The sequence below is a fragment of the Sapajus apella genome, unplaced genomic scaffold (assembly GCF_009761245.1).
Source record: "Sapajus apella isolate SASKATOON/1434 unplaced genomic scaffold, GSC_monkey_1.0 scaffold11, whole genome shotgun sequence".
Taxonomy (NCBI): domain Eukaryota; kingdom Metazoa; phylum Chordata; class Mammalia; order Primates; family Cebidae; genus Sapajus; species Sapajus apella.
The window spans coordinates 6842218-6869358 of record NW_022436951.1 but is presented as its reverse complement, the minus strand read 5'-3'; the positions used below and the strand labels follow the sequence as shown (position 1 = coordinate 6869358).

The following is a 27141-nucleotide window of genomic DNA, read 5'->3' as shown; positions in this document are numbered from 1 at the left end:
TTGCCGACTTCAAAACATATTACAAAGTTACAGTAATCCAAGTAATGTAGTACTGCCATACAGATAGACACATGGATCAGTGAAATAGAAGAGAGAGCCCAGAAACAGATTTTTGCATTATGGTCAAATAAATTTTGATGACAGTGAAATGGGAAAGTTCCCTGACAGCCCTCGTAGGATATGCGACAAGGGTGTGGCTTGTCAGTTTGGCTGCACCACTGCTGTTGAAACCTGTTACAGCAGGGAGAGCATGCAGATGGGGGGGTGCAGGAGTTTGGGTGAACACTTTGGGGCTCTGGCCCCACAGCAGTGTATAAGGGTGGGTGCCTGCAACTCCTAAAGCCTAAGTGAGCATGGCATGTGTTACAGTGCACTATTTTAGCTTTGCCGTCTACAGACAGCTTAAGAGTTAATCAGCTCAATGCCTTTTTACTACCCAAGTCCTTGTGCAGAATCCAGGAAGAATCAGGTGGCACATGGACTTGCAGATGGTGAATGTGGGGGTTTTATTGAGTGGTAGAGGTGGCTGTCAATGGGATGGATGGAGAGCTGGAAAGGAGATGGAGTGGGAAGATGGTCATCCTGGAGTTCAGCCATCCAGTGGCCAATTTCCTCACCAATTGCCCCCAGCCAAATTCCTCTTAGCGTTCAGACTCTCCTTCTCTTCTCTCTGCCACACCATTCTGCCGTTCTTCTGCTCTTCTGTTCATCTCCTTTTCATCTGCTTCTGGAGCCTATGGTCTGAGGTTTAAATGGGTATAGGAGAGAGGGGTGTGGACAACCCTCTTTGGGTGTGAAAATAGGAATGTGTGTTCTCATTTAGAATCACACTTTTGGGTGTGAAAATAGATATGCATGTTCTCATTTAAAGCCACAGGTTTCCAGGCTTGAGGGTGGGACCTTTGCCAGGGAACTGCCCTCTTCTACCAAGTATTTCCCTGTCTCCTAATCATATCATCTCCCCTCTCCGAAGAGGCACATCTAACTATCATTAGAATAGGGACAGTGACCAGTTTAGCTTATTTTTGCTGACAGGGGGTATTGTTTTAGGGAAAATGCAGTCAGATTCCTCCCAGAGATTTATCTAAGGATCCCTGCCAAAGAGAGCCATTGTCCAAGGTTCCAGTTGCCTGACCATTTGGAGTTTGATAGCCTCTAGGTGAGAGGAAAAAAAAAAGTTTTATAAGGTTAAGTATGCATGGGTTAAACATGTGTTTTGTACAAGGAAATAATATAGTGCCAAAGATCACAGAAATAACAAGTGAAAATACTAACAACATTGTGCTTCGAGCTGTTTCACCCTGGTGAAAGAAATTAAACCTTGTATGGGAGTGGTTCAACTTTAGAAGAGATTTAATTGTTCTTGTCACATCTGTAGCAGTTAACACGTATACCCTGGGAATTCTGGTGTTTGTGGGCTTACATGGTGGCCATTAAAGCTTCTGCCTCTTTCTTGCATCCCCTTATCTCTATTGTAAAAGGCCAAGGTGGTCACTTTCAATTAGCCCTCTAAAGCACTGTCTGGTCCCAGGGCCCATTTCAGCAACTTCCTCCTGATATCAGGGGCTGCCTGAGTAATAAATTCAGTCTTCAGAATTAGTTGTCCCTCAACTGAATCAGAAAATAGAGAGGTGTGATTTACCAAGGATCCTCTTACCCTTTCCAAGAAGACAGTGGAATTTTCATTTAATTCCTGGTCTGTCATAGTTAGCTTGCTATAATTGAGAGGCTTGGTCCTAGTCCTGTGTAAGCCCTCCATTATGCACACCTGAAAGTGTCTCTTCTTCCAGTCCCCCATCTCATCATCGGGATCCCATCCAGGGTCATTTACTGGTACTGCTTCTCTTCCAGTTGGATAGAGTTTGCCTCCTTTCCTGACACTATATTTGATAGAAAGCTCATCCCCAAATCTTCCCGTTACTTGAAGAACAGCCTGCTTTTCATTGTTCATCAGGGTCTGATTCAAAAGTAACACAACATCTCTCCAAGAGAGTTCAAATACTTGGGTTAAATTCTGGAAAGCCTCTATATACCTGTCAGGATCATGTGAAAACTTGCCAAAATCCCCCTTAATTTACTTTAAGTCCAGCAGGGAGAAGGGGACCTGGACCTTACTGGGGCCAAATTCACCAGGCATCTGTTGGAAGGGCAGGAATGAAATGGGCTTGTCTAGGGCAAGGATTTCCAGGAGGGGCAAGCGAGAGACTGAAGCTAGATAGAGAGGTTGAGGTGGACCTGGAAGAGCAGAGCTGGAGGGAGCTGGCTCCTCTGTTGGGAGTGCCTCTGGGATTTGTTTCTTTAGTTCCCTGGGATTGCCCTTTTCAGTCTCCACTGAAATGACAAGCAGGAGGGCTGGATCGATCCTACACTGTTGGCAAAGGTCTGGATTTCCCTGCAAGGTATAGAAAGCCTGCACATATGGGGCTTCAGACCATTTGTCCTCACGCCTACAGAAAAGGTCCAGCTGCCAAATGGTATCAAAATGAATGGTTCCTTCCTGAGGCCAAGACAGGAATAATTTGGCCAAATCTTTGTTCAGAGGGCTATGAGGCGTTTTTCCTCCAGATTCTGAGGGTCAAAGCAGTCTCAGTGGCTCAGGATGCACTCCAGAGGAGAATAAGCTGGGGGTGATGAAGGGATCTGGTTGCCCATTCTGAAAGACAGGGAAATAGAAGCATCCCTCATTTCCCTTCCTTCTTTCTGTGAAAAATCAGGGTGTGAGGGAGAGAGAAAGCGAGAGACTTTCTCTTCCATCTTTTTGTCCCCAAGTCCTGGCAACCTTAGATGGATGCCACCCAAAGGTGCCATTGTAGTCTGCACCCGTGAAGCAGGGGGGCCTAGAGAATAGGAATTATCTGCCCTTTTTCTCTGCTGTTGAAATGCCTCTATTTTCCCTGCTGTTGAAAACTTTTGAGTTCCCTGGGCCTCATTTATGCCATGGAGCATGGCCTCCCTCCACGAAATGGGGGGTTTAGTCAGCGGGAATTGGTCAGGCCATTTACATTGTGCCTGTTCAGCTTTTGATCCCTCATATCGGGTTTTCCTTTCTAGGGCCTCAGCCTGAGACTTGGAATTGAGTTTGGGACGAAAATGTATTTCAGGGGTTGCATGTGTCTGTTTAGATAGTCTCAAATGGGTCCTGCCAAATTTGCAATTATCAGCCAGCAGGGGTCGCTCCTCCATTATTTTCCCTGTCGGAAGCTGTGTACTGGGGACAGGAACGCTCTCACTTAGAAAAGGAAAAAAAGAAAAGAAAGAAAAAAACAGCTTAAGGAGTAAAAGGGGGGAGGCCCTGGGGGAAATAACTTCTTGCTCTGCACAAATAGATTCCTTTAATCATTGTAGACCACCCCATCAGTGCAGGCCACGCTGAACTCCTTGGCCAAGGAAGAAAAAGTTCCACTGGGAGGCGCTGGCCAACGGGTTCACGGGGCACCAGTGGCAGCCCCATTTTTTCCCACCCCTTGTGGCTGTTGGACATGGCTTGTACATGCTGTGGACACAGCCAGGTACCAAGCTGGGAAGGGAGGGGATAAGGAGGGGAGGTGCTGTGCACTGCTCATGCCTGTAGTTATCAGAGTGGGGTTGGGATGGCACCACAAAGAAAAAATGGAAATCACGTTGTTCTCAATTGCACCTTTGATGACTGCGCCAAATGCTCATTCTATTTAATACATTGCTTAATGCATAGGAAGTTTTCATTTGGGAATATAAAAAAAGTTCTGGAGATAAATGATAATGATAGTTGCCCAAAAATATAAATGTACTAAATGCCACTGAAGCATACCCTTAAAAATAAGTAAAGTGGTATATTTTATATTACATATATGACCACAATTAAAATAATCAAAAAGAAGATAACAAAATGGAAAACAAGCATCTGTTATCTCAAAATCTCAACTGCCATTATTTCCTTCTTAACAATTTCTACAACTACCCAGTGCCAAGACCTGACCCACCCTCCTGATAGCTAAGACCTCTGGTAAGTCCCCACGGCTTTATTCATGCAATTGAATCTTGTACTACTATAATCTGGCCAGTGTCACCCAGAGAACCCAGTGTCATAGCCATCTCACTTGCACCTCTACAAGTTAGGCCCCCTGCTCCCTGACCTGGAGTGCTTTCCGTCTCCGCTCCATTCCTAAAAACACCCACCACCAATGCAAAGCCCACCTCATCCATAGATCATTCCCCAGCACTTCGTACTCATTCAATATAAGATCAAGGGAGGTGGCTAGGAACGTAGCGCATGCGTGTAGTCCCAGTACTTTGGGAGGCTGAGGCAAGTGGATCATGAGGTCAAGAGTTCAAGACCAGCCTGGCCAAGTTGGTGAAACCACATCTCTACTAAAAATACAAAATTAGCCGGTACAGTGGCAGGCGCCTGTAATCCCAGCTACTCAGGAGGCTGAGACAGGAGAATCACTTGAACCTGGTGTGGTAGAGATTGCAGTGAGCCGAGATTGTGCCACTGCACTTCAGCCTGGGTGACAGAGTGAGACTCCATCTCAAAAAAGAAAAAAAAAAAAAGATCAGGGGAAGAAGAGTGGTCACTTTGGTACCTGGAAAGTCCAGGCCAAATCCAGGGTCTTGAGGCCTCTGCAGTACACGGTGGTGGGAAGGTCACCTACATCACCTGTGCTTCTGTCCTCCACCATTAATAAAAATGAAGATAACCACACCTCCTTATAGATGGCAAGATATTAAATATGATGACTTCAGTAAAATGGCAACCCAGTGCTCAGAGGCAATAGACTGTCAACTCATTTTAGCTCTCCTCCCTTTGAAAGCCTTGTATAGTAGTGGTTCTGAATCTGCTCCATGCATTTGAATCACCTGGGCAGCATTTACAAATTACAATGGAAGGAGCCCACCCCAGACAAATTAAGTCAGAAAGTCTAGCTGGAGCCAGGAGCCAGGGCTCTACAGGCAGGGAACACTAGAGATAACACTGGCAGTTCTTGCTGTCAGTCCCATGCAGTCCCACCCTGCTTACTCCGAATCCATAGTGTTGTCTGTTTCACTGTGAAAACTCTTCCTCCCCTGATCTTTCTTTTTTTTTCTTTTTTTGAGATGGAGTCTCACTCTGTCACCCAGGCTGAAGTGCAGTGGCACGATCTCGACTCACTGCAATCTCTGCCACACTGGGTTCAAGCGATTCTCCTGTCTCAGCCTCTGGAGTAGCTGGGATTACAGGCGCCTGCCACGGCGCTGGCTCATCTCCTTGACAATTATTGTATGTAATAGGTATGAACTATATATGTATTTTACACATAGTCATACAAAATAAAAAGTAAAATGAAAATAGCAACTTTAATTAAAGGGCTCATCCCACTGATTCTAAGACCAGGGCATGGCAAGAGAGGAGCCAATGTAAGGAGATCTGTCTCAGAATCCTGCAAGGCCTAACACTGTACCTGCCCAACCCTGAAATTCAGCACTTCCTTTAAAATCATGCCCTAGGTGCCTCCGTTGCCTAACCCTACTTCAGCCTCAGGATCCCACGGGCAGGTGGCAGCCACCAACTATGCACTGAAGGCCTCTGTGTGAATTCCAAACTGAATGCTAAGGGTTCACTTACTTGTGGAACTGGTTTAATAGGTTTTTCCATCAAGCCCCCAACATAAACAGTGTTGGGAAGCAGGGGCCGGGCAAAATCAAAGGCAAAGTCAGAGTTAACGAACCACAGCTCTGCTTTCCGTAGAAGATGAGACAAAACCGGCCTAGAGCCTTCTGTGAAATGCTCCTTGATGGTGTTGTCAAATGTAGAGTGTATGCGCCATTGGATCGTGGAGAAACTAAAGAACATCAGAACATTCTTCACTCGGCCCCAGAAGTCCATGTGATCAGTCAGCAAGGAATGGAATACTGGAACATAAGACAAAGGGCTTGGTAGCCCAAATTCCAAAGGGCCAAAGGATGTGGGAAGAATGGCCACAAATGTCTTCTCAAGCTTCTCAGCAATCAGGAAAGAACAGAAATCAAATCCTTCAACAAATACCAGATCAAAGTTCTCATTATTTAAGGAATCCATTATGTCCTTTCTGCTTAGCAAATAACTACATTGAGTCCCAAATATTTCCATTAACTGTACAAGGCCTTCAGATTCTTTTCTGTAATAAAGAAAATAATTAATAAATATTTGGGAAGGTATAATTCTACAGTATTTGGGAGAATGTTAGACTCAAAAAAGTAGTTCAGGTATGTAAGATTATAATCAGTATCCATCCACTCATTCTACAATGTTTCAAGAAATACTCTCAGCTCTGGTCACTCTGTTCCAGATATTTCTGCTCTCTAAAATGTTCCCACTTGCTCCCATTCTATTTCCTTCCCTGGCCCAATCCCCACCCACCATTAATGCCAATTCAGCATCCTTCTGCTCTGGGAGCTATCTCTGACTGTAACAGATCTCAGAGTTTTTTGTCTTTTTTATAAATCCTGTGATGCTCTGTTAACCCTCATTTATATACTGACTTTTTATGAGTGACTATCTTTTCTCTAGAAATCTACGTAAGTAATTTACAGTTTCCTTAAATATTGATGATGTAGTCTTTTTAAAAATGCTGTATATCTTGCATTTGACAGATTGTCTTATGCAATGAACTTTTTGATGACAATATTAGAATCCAAAATCTCAGCTGAAATGAGATTCATCTTGCCAGCCTAGGAGTTAAGCAGTGAAAAATAAATAAAAATAAAAGCCTGGTTTGAAGTTTATTATCAGTCTTTTCACTTTATGCTGGCTGGAACATTCATATAAAATAATGCTAAAGTTTTACTGACACCTAGTTGAGAATTTTACCTATGGCACTATTCCAGAAGCTATTGCCCTTCAATGTCTTCTCATTGTTGCTTGCATAGAAAATGATCCTATGCAATGTCTTCCCATCATTGCTTGCATGTATAAAATGATAGAATGCATAGAATACAGGAGAATAGATGAAGAATTTCATGAGCAGTGGTGCTAGGTACAGGTACTCTGGAGACCACAGACCTCCTAGCCACATGAAGAATGGAAAGAAGCAATAGCCCAGCAATTCTGTAACCCATACACCACCATGCCATGTCACTTCACATAAAAAAGGCCTACAGGTGGGTGGGGTACTAGGGGAGGGATAGCAGGGGGTGAGAAGGTTGGGGAGGGATAACATTAGGAGAAATACCTAATGTAAGTGACAGGGGAATGGAGGCAACAAGCCACCGTGGCGTGTGTATACCTATGTAACAATCCTGCAAGATCTGCACATGTACGCCAGAAATTAAAGTAACATTTTTTTTTAAAAAAAAAGAAGGCCTACAGGTTTACAGCTTGAGAACTCATGAGTGATGTGCAGATCTCTGCCTGTTCTTTAGAATCAACTTTAAATTACAACAAGAGTGATTCTCTGAAATTACCTGCTACTTCATTTCTTAAAATAATTTAAATATAGAATGATTTTTAAATACTGTGGATAAAAGGATAAATTGAATATATCCAGGATAAACTTCTCAAAAGTGTAATATTAATCATATTTCAAGTAAATAAACTGAAAAAAAAATCACAGGAAAGCAATGATCCCAGTAACTTAGACCATATTTAACATGTCTGTGGAAACAGTCTTCAGAGAAATCAGGCTAAAGAGAAAAGACAAGACATATCCTTTAAAAATATATAAATAACAACACAAGGTGCCATAGACTAAGTATCAAATGAGTGCTATATGACAGACCTATAGAGGAGAGAATGTGGTCTTCCAGCTGGAGTGAGGAAGCAAGAGTTATGGAATAATTAGATTTGAGCACCACCTTGACTATTGAGTAGAATTTTCAGGGAAGAAAAGAGAATGAAGCCACTGTAATTAACTAAGAGAGGCATGGATTTGTGTTTCTCCTCTTTTATGTGGCAGATGGAGATTCTTTGTATTCCAGATGAGGGCAAAATGTCTCAGGCTCATCTCTCATTGTGTATCAACAGGGTATGTGATTGTTCTTAAGAAGTTTAAAAGGTGAAGTTTCAAGGTGTGAAAAAATCAATGTTCATAAGAGTTTTCTCCATTAATGAATCTATGAGAGGCAAAGGAGGGGAAATAAGTGAGAAGAGGTGTTTCTTTTTTCTTGACAAACAGTACAGTTGAAGATCCTAGCTTCTTTGTTGGGGAGAATACATACAAAGATTATAGGTGAAGTGTCGTAAGGAAGGCTCAGAGGAACAATCTACCACTTTCTATAGAACCCTTATGATGGAAAAAGGACAATACAGACTCAATTGTTGGGAATGCAAACCTTGATTGCTCTATCCACCCAACTATTCACCTGTCCTCTATTTCTCCATCCCCTCATTTATCCAACCATCCATTCATCTATCCATTCATCCACTCACACATCATCTATTCCTCTATCTATCCATCACCCACCCATCCATTTCTCTAAAACTCACTCCAAATACCATGCATCTCTCTATTCATTTGTATCACTAAAATAGTGACTCTGGTTCATAGAATAAAAAGAAATTACCTGCCATCCAATGCTTTTTCTATGTAGTTATTGAAACGATCCTTAATTATTTTTTGATAATCGTCAGGAGGAAACCACCTGATAACTTGGTATGATTTTTCCTTGTCTTTAGTATCTAAGAAAACAACAATTGGTTAAAAAGGTAAACATATCATACAACATGGATTAACATTAGTATGGTGACATTAAAGTTTTATTCCATTAATTTTACATTTATGGAAATGTTTACTTTTAAAGTTTTATGTTGCTTTGGTTTTGTTTTACTTTTTCATTCATTCAACTGGACAACCTGATAATATTTATTGAGACTTTATAATTATCTAGGCACCTTTATTCAATTTAAAGTTATAAAAGTTTCCACTTAAAACTTTCATTTAAAGAAACAGCTATTACACTTGTTTTATAGGTAAGACAACAGAGGCTAATGCAGTGTGAGATAATGTGTCCACTTTGCACACATAATGAGCTATAGGGCTTGTGTTTAAATATGGCTAAGGTTGATTTCAGAGCCCATTCTCCTTTCTCTTTTAGAAAAACTCATTTTCATTACTTAAAATGATACCTACAAATAGGTTTATATTCAGTCAAAAAGTTCTAAAAGGCAAAATAAAAAAAAAAAATAGTAGTCCCCTTTATTCTACTTGCCAGCCCTGCCCCCACTCCCCCCATAACCCACGTGTAGTAAAAAGTCTGACTGCATTCTTGGAGTCTGATTGCTGACTGTTTTCCAAACCCAGCTCCTACTTTACTTTCTGTGCCTCATCTGGGCAAACTGAGAACAAAGCTTCAACTCATTCTACCTTGTTACCAGTGAGAACTTCAAACCAAGCAAACCAGTCCAAAGTGGAAGAATTCTCACCTCAATTCAAGTTTCAATCAGAAGTTTCAGTAATTTTCACTGTGAGACAGGAATGACAAATTGGGACCCTCCTTTCAGTGGCTCTGGGTCATGTGACTCAAACCAAAGTTATCTGTATGTCTCAGATGGAATTGTGTTTCTCAATTACAGCATGAGCTGTGGTTGACACTAGCTCAGTGGAATAACTCTTACCCTATGAGCACTGGTTATGTGTCTCAATTAGATATTACCCCCCCCCCACTCAACACACACACACACACACACACACACACACACACACACACACACATCATTGTAAAGAGCACTCACGGTTAAGACTGACATCAGTGCAATATATGATCCCACTGAATGGTATGAAGAATGGTAGTCATTGTGTGGCATGCTCACATCCACACTCCTAAAAGTAGATGGTCCACTGAGACCTCAGAAAATGCCTTTGCTACTCCTGCTGATTATACCTGTATAGTTAAAAATGATCCTGATAAACAGAGTTACATGGAAGAGCACCCATACAACACTGTACAGCCAAGGAGTGCATTCAAACTCAATTTAAGACTTGGGTCTCTCAAAATTACCATAAAGAAATTCTCTCACCTTGCTGATACTGATGGAAACTCTCTCAGAAAGAAACTTACAAAGATGAGTGTGTTAGAAAGGACACTCACCCACCACCACCAAAGTATACCTGATAACAACCAAAAAGAGAAAGAGAGAATTAGGTTAGCCAGAAGAGGTGGTGAGGGGAGCAGGTGAGATTCAAGAACAAAAACTAAAACAAAGGTTTAAAATTTTTTTTTGAGATGGAGTCTCGCTCTGTTGCCCAGGCTGGAGTGCAATGGCGTGATCTCAGCTCACTGCAACCCGCGCCTCCCAGGTTCAAGCGATTGTCCTGCCTCAGCCTCCTGAGTAGCTGGGATCACAGGCATGCACCACCACACCTGACTAATTTTTGTATTTTTAGTAGAGACGGGGTTTCATCATGTTGGTCAGGCATGTCTCAAACTCCTGACCTTGTGATCCACCCACCTCAGCCTCTCAAAGTGCTTTAAAATTTAACCCTATGGAAATCTAACATTTATTTTTACAGAAAAATTAAAAGGACACTGATTGGCTATTTTCTCTCCACATCATAGGTTCTAGATTAACAACAGATCAAATGCACCAATGTCAACTGTAATAGCCTTAATCAACAATGGGGTAAAAGTTGCAGGTATATCAGAATATTTCACTAAATTTAAGTAATATCACTTCTGTACTCTTAAGGATTTACCCAATATAATATAGATATTATTATACATATGTCCCATCTTAAGCACTGGTACTAAATTCCTGTATTAGCCTGTTTTCATGCTGCTGATAAAGACATACTTGAGACTGGGTAATTTATACAGGAAAAAGGATTTAATGGACTTATAATTCCACATGACTGAGGATGCCTCACAATCACGGCAGAAGGCATGGAGGAGCAAGTCATGTCTTACTTGGATGGCAGCAGGCAAAGAGAGAAAGCTTGTGCAGGGAAACTCCCCCTTATTAAACCATCAGATCTCATGATACTTATTCACTATCACAAGAACAGCACAGGAAAGACCTGTCCCCATGATTCAATTACCTCCCATCAGATCCCTCCCACAACACGTGGGAATTCAAGATAAGATTTAGGTGGGGACACAGCCAAACCATATCAATACTCCATAGTCTTAAGACTCATTTCCTAAAATATTCCATTCTATTCTAGGCATGGCTACTCTTATCTAACAATTAATAAACTAACATAAAATTATTTCTTTAGAATTGGCTTGACAAAAAGGGATGCCATGGATCTGATTCAACAGATTAAAATTATTAGCACTGCCCAAAATAGATTTAAATGGGGCCTTTAAGGATTAAACTCCATTATAAAAGATCTATTTAGAAAAGTGTTGATCGTCTCCATTCTTTCTCCCTTTAAAAGCCCAATCTGGACTATTTTTAAACCTAGCAAGAACTAATGATGCCTCACATTTTACTATAGCCTTAATTCCAGGGATCATCACATTTAGAACCTCATACCCATGGTTATTAAAAACTGCTTAATATATTTGAATACTAACAAATAGTTCGCAATCATATATTTGATAAATATGCTTCATTCAATGCCTATCTCAATAGGATCTCAGTCAGTTTCCCTTTTTCTTTATCATTAAAAGGCCATAAATCACCTGTAACTGGCTAACTATGGGGTACCTCAATATCCTGGCCCACAATAACAGGCAGCAAGACTATCACCATATCCAACTTTTCCTAGGAGCAGTCATGACATTCAATGAGGACATCCTCCTTGGAGAAGACTCATCCAGCACAATTATTCAAGACATACATAGGGTGCACTTATTCAAGACATACTATATATATAAAATAACTCACGACAAGGGATATGTCATTGCCACATACAAAGTAGAAGGCGTGGAGGACAGATCCAAGATGGCCGATTAGGAGCAGCTCAGGATTGCAATTGCAGCTCCCAGTGAAAGCGCGGAGGGTGAGTGGACACCGCATTTCCAGATTGATTTTTATTACCCACAGACCAGGAGATTCCCAGGTGGAGGAGCCCCATGGGTCACCCATGTGGCTGTTCTGGCCAGCAAGGCTGTTTTGGCTGATGCGACAGTTCTCTGCACAAAATACACGGGCCCAGGCACCATTTTTACTGGTGATTGGAGCTCCTGGGATATACAGTCACCCATTCAACTGATTTAAAAAAAAAAAAAGGGGGGAGTGAAACAGGGAGCCAGGCCAGGAGATTCCCGGGCAAAGAAGCACCACAAACCTCAGCACAGCTGTTTCAGCTGGCGCAGTGTGTCACTGCACAGGAAATCAAACAGATCCTGGTGCCTTTTCAACTGGTGACTGGAACACCTGGAAAACAGAGTCACCCATTCAACTAAAAAAAAAGGGATCTGAGGCAGGGAGCCAGGTGATCAGGCTCAGCTGGTCCCAACCCCACAAAAAAACAGCAATCTGAAACGCTCTGGATTAAGAGTTTCACAGCAAGCACAGCTGAACCCGGGACGGTCCAGCTCTGTGGGGGAGGGGCATCCACCATTACTGAGGCAGTCCACCACTACGGAGGTAGTCCAACATTGCTGAGGCAGCCTGCCATAGCTGAGGCAGCCTGCCATTACAGAGATAGTCCGCCATTATACAGGTGGGCCACCATTGCCAAGGCAGTTCTAACTATACCCATATAAAGAGGACTGCAGGGAAGTTCATGTGGCAGCTGGGTGGAGCCCACAGCTGCTCACCAAAGCCTCTGCAGGCAGTCAGTGATGAGGCTGCCTCCTGGCTCGGCAGGGCATCCCTAAGAAAAGCCAACAGCACAACAGAAACTCATAAATAAAGTCTTAAATCCCCAGGACAGAGCACCTGGGAAAACAAAAAAAGGGGTTTATGAGTTCTGCTGCAACAGACTTAAATGTACCTGCCCAGCAACTCTGAATGAACAACGGAGCTCATAGCTCAGCACATGAGCACCTACAAAGGACACACTGTCTCCTCAAGCAGCTCCCTGACCCCCATATATCCAAAGAGTCACCTCATAAAGGAGAGCTCAAACTGATGTCTGGCGGGTATCCCTCTGGGACAAAGATAGCAGAAGAAGAAATTGGCAGCAATCCTTACTGCTCTGTAGCAGCTGCAGGTGATCCCCAGGCAAGCAGGGCCTGGAGGGGACCTCAGCAGTCCTATAGGAGAGGGTCCTGAATGTTAGAAGGAAAACTAAGAAATAACTTCATCATCAACAAACCAGATGTCCACTCAGAGACCCGATCTGAAAGTCAACAACTACAAAGACGACAGGTGGATAAATCCACAAAGATGGGAAGAAACCAGCACAAAAAGGATGAAAACACCTAAAACCAGAATGCCTCTCCTCCTACAAGGGATCACAACTCCTCACCAGCAAGGGAACAAGGCTGGATGGAGAATGAGTGTGATGAATTGACAGAATCAGGCTTCAGAAGGTGGGTAATAAGAAACTTCTGTGAGCTAAAAGAACATGTTCTAACCCAATGCAAAGAAACTAAGAACACTGAAAAAGATTTGACGAAATGCTAACGGGAATAAACAACTTAGAGAGGAATATAAGTGATTTGATGGAGTTGAAAAACACAACACGAGAACTTCGCGAAGCATGCACAAGTTTCAACTGCCAAATTGACCAAGCAGAAGAAAGGATATCAGAGGTCGAATATCAAGTCAATGAAATAAAATGAGAAGGCAAGATTAGAGAAAAAAGGGTAACAAGGAATGAACAAAGTCTCCAAGAAATATAGGACTATGTGAAAAGACCTAATCTACGTTTGATAGGTGTACCTGAATGAGACGGAGAGAATGAATCCAAGCTGGAAAATACTCTTCAGGATATTATCCAGGAAAACTTCCCCAACCTAACAAGGCAGGCCAATATTCAAGTCCAAGAAATACGAAGAACACCACAAAGATATTTCTCAAGAAGAGTAACCCCAAGGCACATATCGTCAGATTCACCAGGGTTGAAATTAAGGAGAAAATACTATGAGCAGCCAGAGAGAAAGGTCGGGTTACCCATAAAGGGAAGCCCATCAGACTCACAGCAGATCCCATAGCAGAAACCCTACAATCCAGAAGAGAGTGAAGGCCAATATTCAATATCCTTAAACAAAAGAACTTTCAACCCAGAATTTAGCTTCATAAGTGAAGGAAAAATAAAATCCTTTGTGAACAAGTATACTCAGAGATTTCATCACCACCAGGCCTGCTTTACAAGAGCTCCTGAAAGAGGCACTAAAGATAGAAACAACCAGTACCAGTCACTAAAAAACGTACTAAATGGTAAAGAGCATCGACACAATGAAGAAACTGCATCAACTAATGGGCAAAACAGCCAGCTAGCATCAAAATGGTAGGATCAAATTCACACATAATAATATTAACCCTAAATGTAAAAGGGCTAAACGCCCGAATCAAACGACACAGACTGACAAATTGGATAAAAAGTCAAAACCCATCAGTGTGCTGTATCCAGAAAATGCACCTAACATGCAAGGATACAGAAAGGCTCAAAATAAAGGGATGGAGAAAGATTTACCAAGCAAATGGAGAGCAAAAAAAAAACCAGGAATTGCAATTCTCATCTCTGATAATAATAGACTTTAAACCAACAAAGATCAAAAGAGACAAAGAAGGGCACTACATAATGGTAAAAGGATCAATGCAACAAGAAGAGCTAACAATCCTAAATATATATGCACCCAATACAGGAGCACACAGATACATAAAGCAAGTTCTTAACGACTTACAAAGTGACTTAGACTCGCACACAATAACAGTGGGAGACTTTAACAACCCATTGTTAATATTAGACAGATCAACGAGACAGAAAATTAACAAGGATACCCAGGACTTGAATTCAGACCTGGACCAAGCAAACCTAATAGACATTTACAGAACTCTCCACCCAAAACCCACAGAATATACATTCTTCGCAGCACCACATCACACCTACCCTAAAATTGACCACATAATTGGAAGTAAATCACTCCTCAGCAAATGCAAAAGAGCAGAAATCATAACAAACAGTCTCTCAGACCATGGTGCAATCAAGTTAGAAATCAGAATTCAGAAACTAACTCAGAACCACACAGCTTCATGGAAACTGAACAACTGGCTCTTGAATGTTGACTGGATAAATGATGAAATGAAGGCAGAAATAAAGATGTTCTTCGAAACCAACAAGAACAAAGACACAACATACCAGAATCTCTGGGACACGTTTAAAGCAATGTCTAGAGGAAAATATACAGCAATAAATGCCCACACAAGAAGCAAGGAAAGATCTAAAATCAACACCCTACCATCAAAATTGAAAGAGCTAGAGATGCAAGATCAAAAATCTCAAACACTAGCAGAAGACAAGAAATAACTAAGTTCAGAGCAGAACTAAAGGAGATAGAGACACAAAAAAACCCTTCAAAAAATCAATAAATCCAGGAACTGGTTTTTCAAAAAGATCAACAAAATAGACAGACCACAAGCCAGATTAATAAAAAAGAAAAGAGAGAATAATCAAATAGATGCAATAAAAAATGATAAAGGTGACATCACCAGAGATTCCACAGAAATACAAACCATCATCAGAGATTATTACAAACAACTCTATGCACATAAACTAGTAAACCTGGAAGAAATGAATAAATTCCTGGACACTTGCCTCCTCCCAAGACTAAACCAAGAAGAAGTTGAAACCCTGAATAGAACAATAACAAGGTCTGAAGTTGAGGCAGCAATTAAAAGACTATCACCCAAAAAAAGCCCAGATGCAGATGGGTTCACAGCCAAAATCTACCAGACATACAAAAAGGAGCTGGTACCATTCCTTCTGAAACTATTCCAAACGATCCAAAAAGAGGGAATCCTTCCCAAGTCATTTTGAGACCAACGTCATCCTGATATCAAAACCTGGAAGAGACTCAGCAAGAAAAGAAAACTTCAAGCCAATATCCATGATGAACATAGATGCAAAAAACTTCAATAAGATACTGGCAAACTGATTGCAACAGCACATCAAACAGCTTATCCACCATGATCAAGTAGGCTTCATCCCTGGGATGCAAGGCTGGTTCAACATATGCAAGTCTATAAATGTAATTCACCACATAAACAGAAACAAAGACAAAAATCACATGATTATCTCAATTGATGCAGAGAAGGTCTTTGACAAAGTTCAACCGCTCTTTATACTAAAAACCCTCAATAAGCTAGGTATTGATGGAACATATCTCAAAATAATAAAAGCAATTTACGACAAACCAACAGCCAATATCATACTGAATGGGCAAAAACTGGAAGCATTCCCTTTGAAATCTGGTACTAGACAAGGTTGCCCTCTCTCAACACTCCTACTCAATATAGTATTAGAAGCTCTAGCCAGAGCAATCAGGCAAGAAAAAGAAATAAAGGGTATTCAAATAGGAAAGAAGGAAGTCATATTGTCTCTATTTGCAGATGACATGATTGTATATTTATAAGACCCCATCGTCTCAGCCCCAAATGTCCTGAAACTGATAAGCAACTTCAGCAAAGTCTCAGGATACAAAAATCAATGCGCAAAAATCACAAGCATTCCTATACACCAATAACAGACTTAAAGAGAGGCAAATTAAGAATGAACTGCCATTCACAATTGCTACAAAGAGAAGAAAATACCTAGGAATACAACTAACAAGGAACGTAAAGGACCTCTTCAAGGAGAACTACAAACCACTGCTCAACAAAATAAAAGAGGACACAAATGGATGGAGAAACATTCCATGTTCATGGTTAGGAAGAATCAATATCATGAAAATGGCCATACTGTCCAAAGTAATTTACAGATTCAACGCTATATCCATCAGGCTACCAATGACCTTTTCACAGAACTGGAAAAAACCACGTTAAACTTCATATGGAAGCAAAAGAGAGCCTGCATAGCCAAGTCAGTTCTAAGCAAAAAGAACAAAGGGGGAGGCATCACACTACTGGACTTCAAACTATACTACAAAGCTACAGTAATCAAAACAGCATGGTACTGGTACCAAAACAGAGATATACACCAATGGAACAGAACAGAGGTCTCGGAGGCAACACCACGCATCTACAACCATCTGATCTTTGGCAAACTTGACAAAAACAAGCAATGGGGAAATGATTCCCTGTTTAATAAATGGTGTTGGGAAAACTGGCTAGCCATGTGCAGAAAGCAGAAACTGGATCCCTTCCTGTCACTTTACACTAAAATTAACTCCAGGTGGATTAAAGACTTAAACATAAGACCTAACACCATAATAACCCTGGAAGAAAACCTAGGCAAAACCATTCAGAACATAGGTGTAGGCAAGGATTTCATGACCAAAACACCAAAAGCATTGGCAACAAAAGCCAAAATAGACAAATGGGACCTAATCAAACTCCACAGCTTCTGCACAGCAAAAGAAACAGTCATTAGAGTGAATCGGCAACCAACAGAATGGGAAAAAATTTTTCCAGTCTGCCCATCTGACAAAGGGCTGATATCCAGAATCTACAAAGAACTAAAACAGATTTACAAGAAAAAAATGAGTAAGCCCATTCAAAAGTGGGTGAAGCATATGAACAGATACTTCAGAAAAGAAGGCATACATCAGGCCAACAAACATATGAAAAAATGCTCATCATCACTGGTCATTAGAGAAATGCAAATCAAAACTACATTCAGATACCATCTCAGGCCAGTTAGAATGGCAATCATTAAAAAATCGGGAGACAACAGATGCTGGAGAGGATGTGGAGAAAAAGGAACACTTTTCCCACTTTTGTTGGTGGGAGTGTAAATTAGTTCAACCATTGTGGAAGACAGTGTGGCGATTCCTCAAGGACCTAGAAATAGAAATTCCGTTTGACCCAGCAATCCCATTACTGGGTACATATCCAAAGGATTATAAATCGTTCTACTGTAAGGACACATGCACACGAATGTTCACTGCAGCACTGTTTACAATAGCAAAGACCTGAAACCAACCCAAATGCCCATCGATGATAGAATGGACAGGGAAAATGTGGCACATATACACCATGAAATACTATGCAGCCATAAAAAACGATGAGTTTGTGTCCTTTGTAGGGACATGGATGAACCTGGAAACCATAATTCTCAGCAAGCTGATGCAAGAACAGAAAATCAAACACCACATGTTCTCACTCATAGGCGGGTGTTGAACAATGGGAAGACATGGACACAGGGAGGGGAGCATCACACACTGGGGTCTGTTGGGGGGAAACAGGGGAGGGACAGCGGGGAGTGGGGAGTTGGGGAGAGATAGCATGGAGAGAAATGCCAGATATAGGTAATGGGGAGAAGGCAGCAAATCACACTGCCATGTGTGTACCTATGCAACAATCTTGCATGTTCTTCACCTGTACCCCAAAACCTAAAATGCAATAAAAAAAAAAGTAGAAGGCATGGTGCTTCAGTTACATTCCTGAGAAGAAATGCTTGGTAAGTTTAACAATGCTCCATCATTACTAGCATTCCACTCCCAGCATAATAGCATGAGTAACTCTCCTGACATTGTTCATACCAAAACTGGTGAAAATACACACACATACACACACACACACACACACACACACACACACACACACAGATGTTGGAAATGGTCCTAGGGCATCCAGAAAAAGAAGAAATATTTATTCAAGAAAATGTACCAAAATTCAGTGAAAACTAAGCCTATGGTCTATGGTATTTGAATGAAGACTCACTCTCTTCCTTTACTCAATCAACTCTGAGAAGCAGACTTCCTCTGCCTGCTCCCTCCAACTCCCAAACTGTAGCCAGGAAAGCAGACTCCCTTCCCTCTTGGCCCAACCCCAGCTTTCAGCCAGCGTGGTATTTTTCTGGGAGGGGCAGGATGTAAACGTGTCTCACCCTGCCCTCTTCTACGTGTTGCTGTAGCTAAGTTCTGGCCAAATGTGTCCAAGAGGTGGGGACTCCCTTCTACCAACCAGCCCTTACTTGTGAGGCATGACCTCTACCTTGGGCACAGCACTGTTGTGAATACTGGGGTGCCACTTAACCATGCCCCACCTTGTAAGTGTGAGGTTTCCTGCTGAGGGAGGAAAGCAAGGAGACGTAGGCCTATTGTCTACCCCTCCACATTGCACTCAGATCCCAAAGTAGAGATGTAACTCAGAAAGAAGCACGACACCCTTAGGTCCAGAGCTGTATTTCAAAGATTTTTTTCCCAGCTAGAGAAGGAAGCCATAAAACAGAGCACTCCAAATTTTCTTCTGTGATGGTTAGTTTTATGTGTAAACTTGGCTAGGATAGAGTACATGGTTATTTAATCAAACACTAATCTAGATGTTGATACAAAAATATTTTATGTATATTATCTACAATCAGTTGACTTTAAGTAAAATAGATTGTCCTCAATAATGTATCTAGGTCTTAACCAATCAGTTGAGACTGAAAACAAACCCTGAGTTTTCCCAGAGGAAAAAGAAATTCTGCTTCAAGAATGCAACATTGAGCAAGATGAAGAAGGTTGCTGGCAAGATGACTGAATAGGAATACTTCCAGTCTGCAGCCCGTCTGCAGCTCCCAATGAGATCAACACAGAAGGCAGGTGACCACAGTGCAATAAAATTAGATCTCCGCATTAAGAAACTCACTCAAAACCACACAACTGCATGGAAACTGAAAAACCTGCTCCTGAATGACTACTGGATAAATTACAAAATTAAGACAGAAATAAAGATGTTCTTTGAAACCAATAAGAACAAAGATACAACATGCCAGAATATCTGGGACACATTTAAAGCAGTGTGTAGAGGGAAATTTATAGCACTAAAGCAGGAAAGATTTAAAATAGACACCCAAACATCACAATTAAAATAACTAGAGAAGCAAGAGCAAAAAAAAATTCAAAAGCTAGCAAAAGACAAGAAATAACTAAGATCAGAGCAGAACTGAAGGAGATAGAGACACAAAAATCCCTCCAAAAAAATCAATGAATCCAAGAGCTGATTTTTTGAAAAGATCAATAAAATAGAGAGATCACTAGCCAGACTAAAAAAGAAGAAAAGAAAGAAGAATCAAATAGACACAATAAAAAATGATAAAGGGGATATCACCATTGAACCCAGAGAAATACAAACTACCATCAGAGAATACTATAAACAGCTCTACACAAATAAACTAGAAAATCTAGAAGAAATGGATAAACTCCTGGACACATACACCCTCCCAATACTAAACCAGGAAGAAGTCAAATCCCTGAATAGACCAATAACAAGTTCTGAAATTGAGGCAGTAATTAATAGCCTACCAACCAAAAAGAGTCCAGGACCAGATGGTTCACAGCAGAATTCTACCAGACATACAAAGAGGAGCCGGTACCATTCTTTTTGAAACTATTCCAAGCAATAGAAAAAGAGGGAATCCTCCCTACCTCATTTTATGAGGCCAGAATCATCCTGATACCAAAACCTGGAAGAGACACAACAAAAAAGAAAATTTCAGGCCAATATCTCTGATGAACATCGTTGCAAAAATCCTCAATAAAATACTGGCAAACTGAATTCAGCAGTACATCAAAAAGCTCCACAACGATCAAGTCGGCTTCATCCCTGGGATGCAAGGCTTATTCAACATATGCAAATCAATAAACATAATCTATCACACAAATGGAACCAATGACAAAAACCACACGATAATCTCAATAAATGCATAAGAGGCCTTCAACAAAATTCAACAGCCTTTATGCTAAAAACTCTCAATAAACTAGATATTGATGGAATGAATCTCAAAATAATAAAAGCTATTTATGACAAACCCACAGCCAATATCATACTGAATGGGCAAAAGCTAGAAGCATTCTCTCTGAAAACTGGCACAAGACAAGAAGCCCTCTCTCACCACTCCTATTTAACATAGTATTGGAAGTTCTGGCTAGGGCAATCTGGCAAGAGAAAGAAATAAAGGGTATTCAAATAGGGCAAGAGGAAGTCGAATTGTCTCTGTTTGCAGATGACATGATTGTATATTTCGAAAACCCCATTATCTCAGGTTAAAATCTTCTTAAGCTGATAAGCAACTTCAGCAAAGTCTCAGGATATAAAATCAATGTGCAAAAATCACAAGCATTCCTATACACCACTAACAGACAAATAGCCAAATCATGAGTGAACTCTTATTCACAATTGCTACAAAAAGAATAAAATACCTAGGAAAACAACTTACAAGGGATGTGAAGGACCGCTTCAAGGAGAACTACAAACTATGGCTTAAGGAAATAAGAGATAACACAAGCAAATGGAAAAACATTCCATGCTCATGGATAGGAAGAATCAGTATCGTGAAAATAGACATACTGCCCAAAGTAATTTATAGATTCAGTGCTATCCCCATCTAGCTACCATTGAATTTTTCACAGAATTGGAAAAAACTACTTTAAATTTTATATGGAACAAGAGCCTACATAGCCAAGGCAACCCTAAGCAAAAATAACAAAGCTGGAGGCATCACGCTACCTGATGTCAAACTATACTACAAGGCTAGAGTAACCAAAACAGCATGGTACCGGTACCAAAACAGACATATAGACCAATGTAACAGAATAGAGGCCTCAGAAATAATGCCACACACCTAAAACTATCTGATATTCGACAAATGTGACAAAAACAAACAATGGGGAAAGGATTCCCTACTTAATAAATGGTGTTGGGAAAAATGGCTAGCCATATGTAGATAGCTGAAACTAGATCTTTTCCTTACACCTTATACAAAAATTAACTCAAGATGGATTAAAGACTTAAACCTAAGACCTAAAACCATAAAATCCCCAAAAGAAAACCTAGGAAATACCATTCAGGACAGGCATGGGCAAAGACTTCCTGACTAAAACATTAAAAGCAATGGCAACAAAGGCCAAAATAGACAAATAGGATCTCATTAAACTAAAGAGCTTCTGCACAGCAAAAGAAACTATCATCAGAGTTAGCAGGCAACCTACAGAATGGGAGAAATTTTTGCAATCTATCCATCTGACAAAGGGAAAATATCCAGAATCTAAAAAGAACTTAAATAAATTTACAAGAAAAAAAAAAGCCCCATCAAAAAGCAGGCAAAGGATATAAACATACATTTCTCAAAAGAAGACATTTATGCAGCCAACAAACATGAAATAAAGCTCATCATCACTAGTCATTAGAGAAATGCAAATTAAAACCATAATGAGATACCATCTCATGCCAGTTAGAATGCCAATCATTAAAAAGTCAAGAAACAACAGATGCTGGAGAGGATGTGGAGAAATAGGAACACTTTTACACTGTTAGTGAGAGTGTAAATTAGTTCAACCATTGTGAAAGACAGTGTGGCAATTTCTCAAGAATCTAGAACTAGAAAAACCATTTGACCCAGCAATAGTATTACAGGCTATATACGCAAAGGATTATAAATCATTCTACTATAAAGACACATGCACACATATGTTTATTGTGGCACTGTTCACAACAGCAAAGATTTGGAACCAACCCAAATGCCCATCAGTGATAGACTGGATAAAGAAAATGTGGCACATATGCACCATGGAATACTATGCATCCATGAAAAAGGTGAGTTCATGTCCTTTGTAGGGACATGGATGAAGCTGGAAACCATCATTCTCAACATACTGACACAAGAACAGACAACTAAACACCACATGTTCTCACTCATAAGTGAGAGTTCAACAATGAGAACACATGGACACAGGGAGGGGAATATCACACATTAGGGCTTGTTGGGGGTTGGGGGGCTAGGGGAGGGATAGCATTATGAGAAATACCTAATGTAGATGACGGGTTGATGGGTGCAGCAAACCATCATGGCATGTATATACCTATGTAACAAACCTGCACAATCTGCACACATACCCCAGAACTTAAAGTATATTTTTAAAAAGACTGCAACATCAAATCTTGCTTGAGACTTTCCAGCCTGCCTACCTGACCTATAGATTTTGAACTTCTGAACACCTCAAATTATGTAAATCAAGTTTTTGAAGTGTGTGTGTGTGTGTGTGTGTGTGCGTGTGTGTGTGTGTGTGTGTGTGTCTTCAGTTGGTACTGTTATTCTTAATGAGATCTGGTTTCCTGTGATTGGTTCTCTCTTATGAGAACCAATTGATTTAAATACTGATTATATTTGAAATCAATAACTCTTTTCAGTGGTAAAGAGGGCACTGATCCTGTGGCATTAAGTGGCAATAGAGACGTGGCAAAATATCTTCATTGGATACTCCTAAGCCAATGCTTATCAAAGGCAACGTTCTGGGACATTTAAATCCAACTGAGTATAATAAGGATAGCTGCCATCTCCTAATTTGATATAGAAAGTAGGGTGGAAAAAAAGAATGAGACCAAGGCTTTAAATTCTAAGCTCAGTCTCCACATTAATGACCTGAAAATTTCTTTGTCCTGAAAAACAAACAAAAATATCCTGTAGCTACAGGGCAGATGTTTCTGAAAATCAAACCCGGAGTCTCCTCCTGAGAGTGGCTGAATTACAATGAAATTTAATCCCCCACCTTGCAAGGTATTTTCTGCTAAACTCCATGCAATGATTGGGAAAAGAGATCCTAAAAACTGGAATGGGGACATACAGGCAGATCCTATGAATCTGGGGATATTGAACCCCTAACTTCTACTGAACCTTCTTTTTCATCTCATGCAAATGAGAAACTATACAGTCTCTTTCTGAGTTATTTTGCTGAAAGATACTGTTTTAGCATCACTGTTTATTTTTAGATTCAAAAATAGACTCAAGTTCCAGGAAGTATCAAAGGTTACCCATAAGAAGGTTCAATATATACCAAAAAAAAATACACATAACAAATATCTGGGGTACATGTGCAGGAAAGTATCAAGGTGATGGTGAACTGTATGAAAAGTTTAATTACATTGAATTTATTGATATGGGGCCACCAAACAGAGATTCTTGACACATCATTGTAGCTCAGTAGGTTAAAAGGGGCTCTGTTTGGTTAGTTGAATTAAACATGGATGAAATAGTGGCCTACACTAAATAAAAATAAAATACCAGATCTGCCTTGGTACCCTGAAAAGTATCAAACAGCTTAGGGAAATTAAGATGTAAGGACTGCTAACCCACTGCAAGAAGGAAATAGAACCAGAGGACACACTTTTTTCACCATGACTGTGAAAACAAATTTGTGAGAGGCTCCCCAGCACCACCAGAGAACTCTGTTTTCTCTTCTTCATAGGTCAGAAATTATGATGCCATTGAAGTGGGATTCATAAATGTAATGGAGTTAATTCCATCTTAGGGTGTCTGGGGTCAAGTGGTAGAACTTAAGCACCAAAATCAAGGTATAGCATGGTCACTATGAGAAATAGTAGAGTCAAAGCATTAGCTAATTAATTATAGTGTCCCTAAAAGAAAAGAATATGGGCAGTTTACAAATTGTTACTTGATTGGTACAAGCAAAGGAGTCCTAAATAGATTAAACAAAAGTATAACTTCAATTACAAAAACACAGACTTTAGGCAATTTATAGGCACAGAAGCCCTAGAACAAAGAGGAGGCAAAGTCCCTTTGGAAAAGACCCCACTGCACTACCAGACATGTATACTGTTAATCTTTCTCCAGCCTTTTCCAAAGGAAACTACAACTTTTTACAGTGTGGCTGTGTACTGGGGAAATACAAATAATTCTATTTTTGAGAGAATACTGAACATTAGATCTTAGAATTAGACCCTAATTCCAAGGATCTAATTCTCCAAACTGACTGTAATTATTTCTCCAGGTTTGAAATGAGTAATTGAAGTAGACATACTCAGCATTGGCAGAATAATCGTGCTGGTTCCCTGAAGTGTGGAGTGTAAGCTATCATGGTTGGAAAGTCCAGGTGGAAGTCACTAGAATGACCTGTATCTAGAAAAACAGAGAACCAAAGCAATATTGCACTCTACAGAGATTTCAAAGACTAGTGTTACCATTAAGGACTTAAAGATTGCAAGAGTGATGAGTCCCACCACATTTCTATTCAACTAGCATTTTTGACCTCTGCAGAAAACATGTGGATCTTGGAGAATGATAGGGGTTATAAGCATAACCACATAGAAAACTCTAATTGCAGCTGCTCTTCCAGATAATAGTTTCATTGCTTCAGAAAACTAGCACAATCCCTGGCACCTGATATGCAACTATTGATCTGGCAAATTTTTCTTGACACCCATTAGTCAAGGCCATCAAAGGCAGTTTACTTTTATCTAACAAGGCCAGCAATACACTTTCACTCTCCAACCTCAAGGATATATCAATGCTCCAGCCCTGTGACATCATTTAGCCTGCACCGAACTTGTTCACATTTCTCTTCCACATGGTTTGGCTAGATCATCATGGACTTGCAAGGAACATAACTTAAAAATTGGTGGCAAGAAGTTCTGAGGAAGAGGTATATGCTAAGACCTATCTGAATGCACAAAATGTAAATGTATTTATGTCCTATGTAAATGCTCACTTAAGGATGACCTCAGCAGATGAGAACTTTAATAATCAAGTGGAGAGGTTGGCCTTTTCTGTGGATAACAGCCAGATTCCTTCTTCAGCCAACCCTGTCATTTGCCTAATGGTTTCATAAACATAGGGACCATGGTAGCAGGGATGGAGTTTATGTTAAGCACATCAAACTGGACTTCCACTCACCAAGTTGACCTGGATACTACCACTGCAGAATACCCAATCAGCCAGTGACAGAGGACAACATTGATTGCCTGATTGGCATCATTCTTCAGGGTAACCAGTCAGCTATCTGATAGCAGATTGATTATATTGGACCAATTCCATTATAAAAGAGGTAGAACTTTGTCCTTAATCAAAAAGCCACTTACTCTGGATTTGACTTGCTTTACCTTAATGCAATGCTTCCACCAAAGCTACCATCCATGCACTTACAAAATGCCTTATCTACTGACATGGAATGCTACATAGCATTGACTCTGACAAAGAAACTCACTTCACTGCAAATGAACTGCAGCATGAGTGCATAATTATGGAATTCATGGTATTACCACGTTCCCCACCATCCTAAAGTGGCTGATTTAATGAAACAGTGAAGGACTTTTAAAAGACACAGTTATAGTTCCAGGTGGTGGAAATACATTGCAAGGCTTGAGCAGTGTTCTTCAGGAGACTATATATGTGCTTAATCACATCTAATATATGATGTTGCTTCTCCTGTAGCCAGTATTTATGGGTTCAGGTATCAAGGGATAGAAGCATCGCCACTCACTCTTTCCCCTAGTGATCCACTATCAATATATTTTGTTTCCTCTTCCTACAGCCTTACACTCTTTCAGACTAGGGGTTTTAGTTCCAAAAGGAGGTATGTTTCCACCAAGAGACACAAAAATAATGCTATTAAACAGAAAAATAAAAATGTAATCCAGCCACTTTTTGTTCCCCATACCTCTAAATTAAATGGCAAATAAAGTAGTTACTGTACTGGTTAGAATCGGTGACCCTCATTATCAAGCTGAAATTGTGTCACTCTTACACACTGGAGGTAGAAAAAGGGTAAGTTTGCAATATAGAAGATATCTTAGGGCATTTCTAAGTATTAATATGCACTGTGATTAAAATTAATGAAAAACTGCAACAATCCAATTTAAGAAGGATAGCTAATGGTTCATTCCCTACTTTCTCTCCTGGTGAGAATTTAAAATGGTAGAGCCACTTTGGGAAAAGTTTGTCCATTTTCGAAAAAGTTAAACAATCACCTACCACATGATATAGCCACTGCACTCCTAGTTACTAACCCAGAGAAAGTAATGTAGGTCAGGCATAGTAGTTCATGCCTGTAATACCAGCACCTTGAGAGGCCAAGGTGGGAGGATCACCTGAGGCCAGAAGTTTGAGATTAGCCTGAGCAACATAGTGAGATAGCAACTTTACAAAAAATAAATTAGCTGGGCTTGGTGGTGCACACCTGTGGTTTAAGCTACTCAAGAGGCTGAGGTGAGTGGATTGCTTGAGCCCTGTAGTTTGAGGCTGCAGTGAGCTATGATGATGCCACTGCACCCTATCCTGGGCAACAGAGCAGGAGTCCGTCTCAAGAGAAAGAAAGATGAAAGAAAGGAAAGAAAAGAAGGAAGGAAGGAAGGAAGGAAGGAAGGAAGGAAGGAAGGAAGGAAGGAAGGAAGGAAGGAGGGAAGGAAGGAGGGAGGGAGGGAGGGAGGGAGGGAGG

General features: G+C 40.6%; 1 protein-coding gene across 3 annotated transcripts in view; it reads right to left on the bottom strand.

Moving 5' to 3' along the window:
- LOC116552276 (UDP-glucuronosyltransferase 3A1-like) overlaps positions 1-27141 on the bottom strand; it is a 57491-nt gene that overhangs the window by 11731 nt on the left and 18619 nt on the right. For 2 of the 3 annotated variants that reach the window (XM_032278959.1, XM_032278960.1), the window contains 2 exons: positions 8497-8611; positions 5582-6113 (listed from right to left, as the gene is read on the bottom strand). In XM_032278959.1, the coding sequence (XP_032134850.1) occupies positions 5582-6113; positions 8497-8611 (647 nt within the window). Of the gene's footprint in view, positions 1-5581; positions 6114-8496; positions 8618-8844; positions 8858-27141 lie in introns of those variants that run through there. The other variant, XM_032278961.1, reaches the window with a different exon arrangement.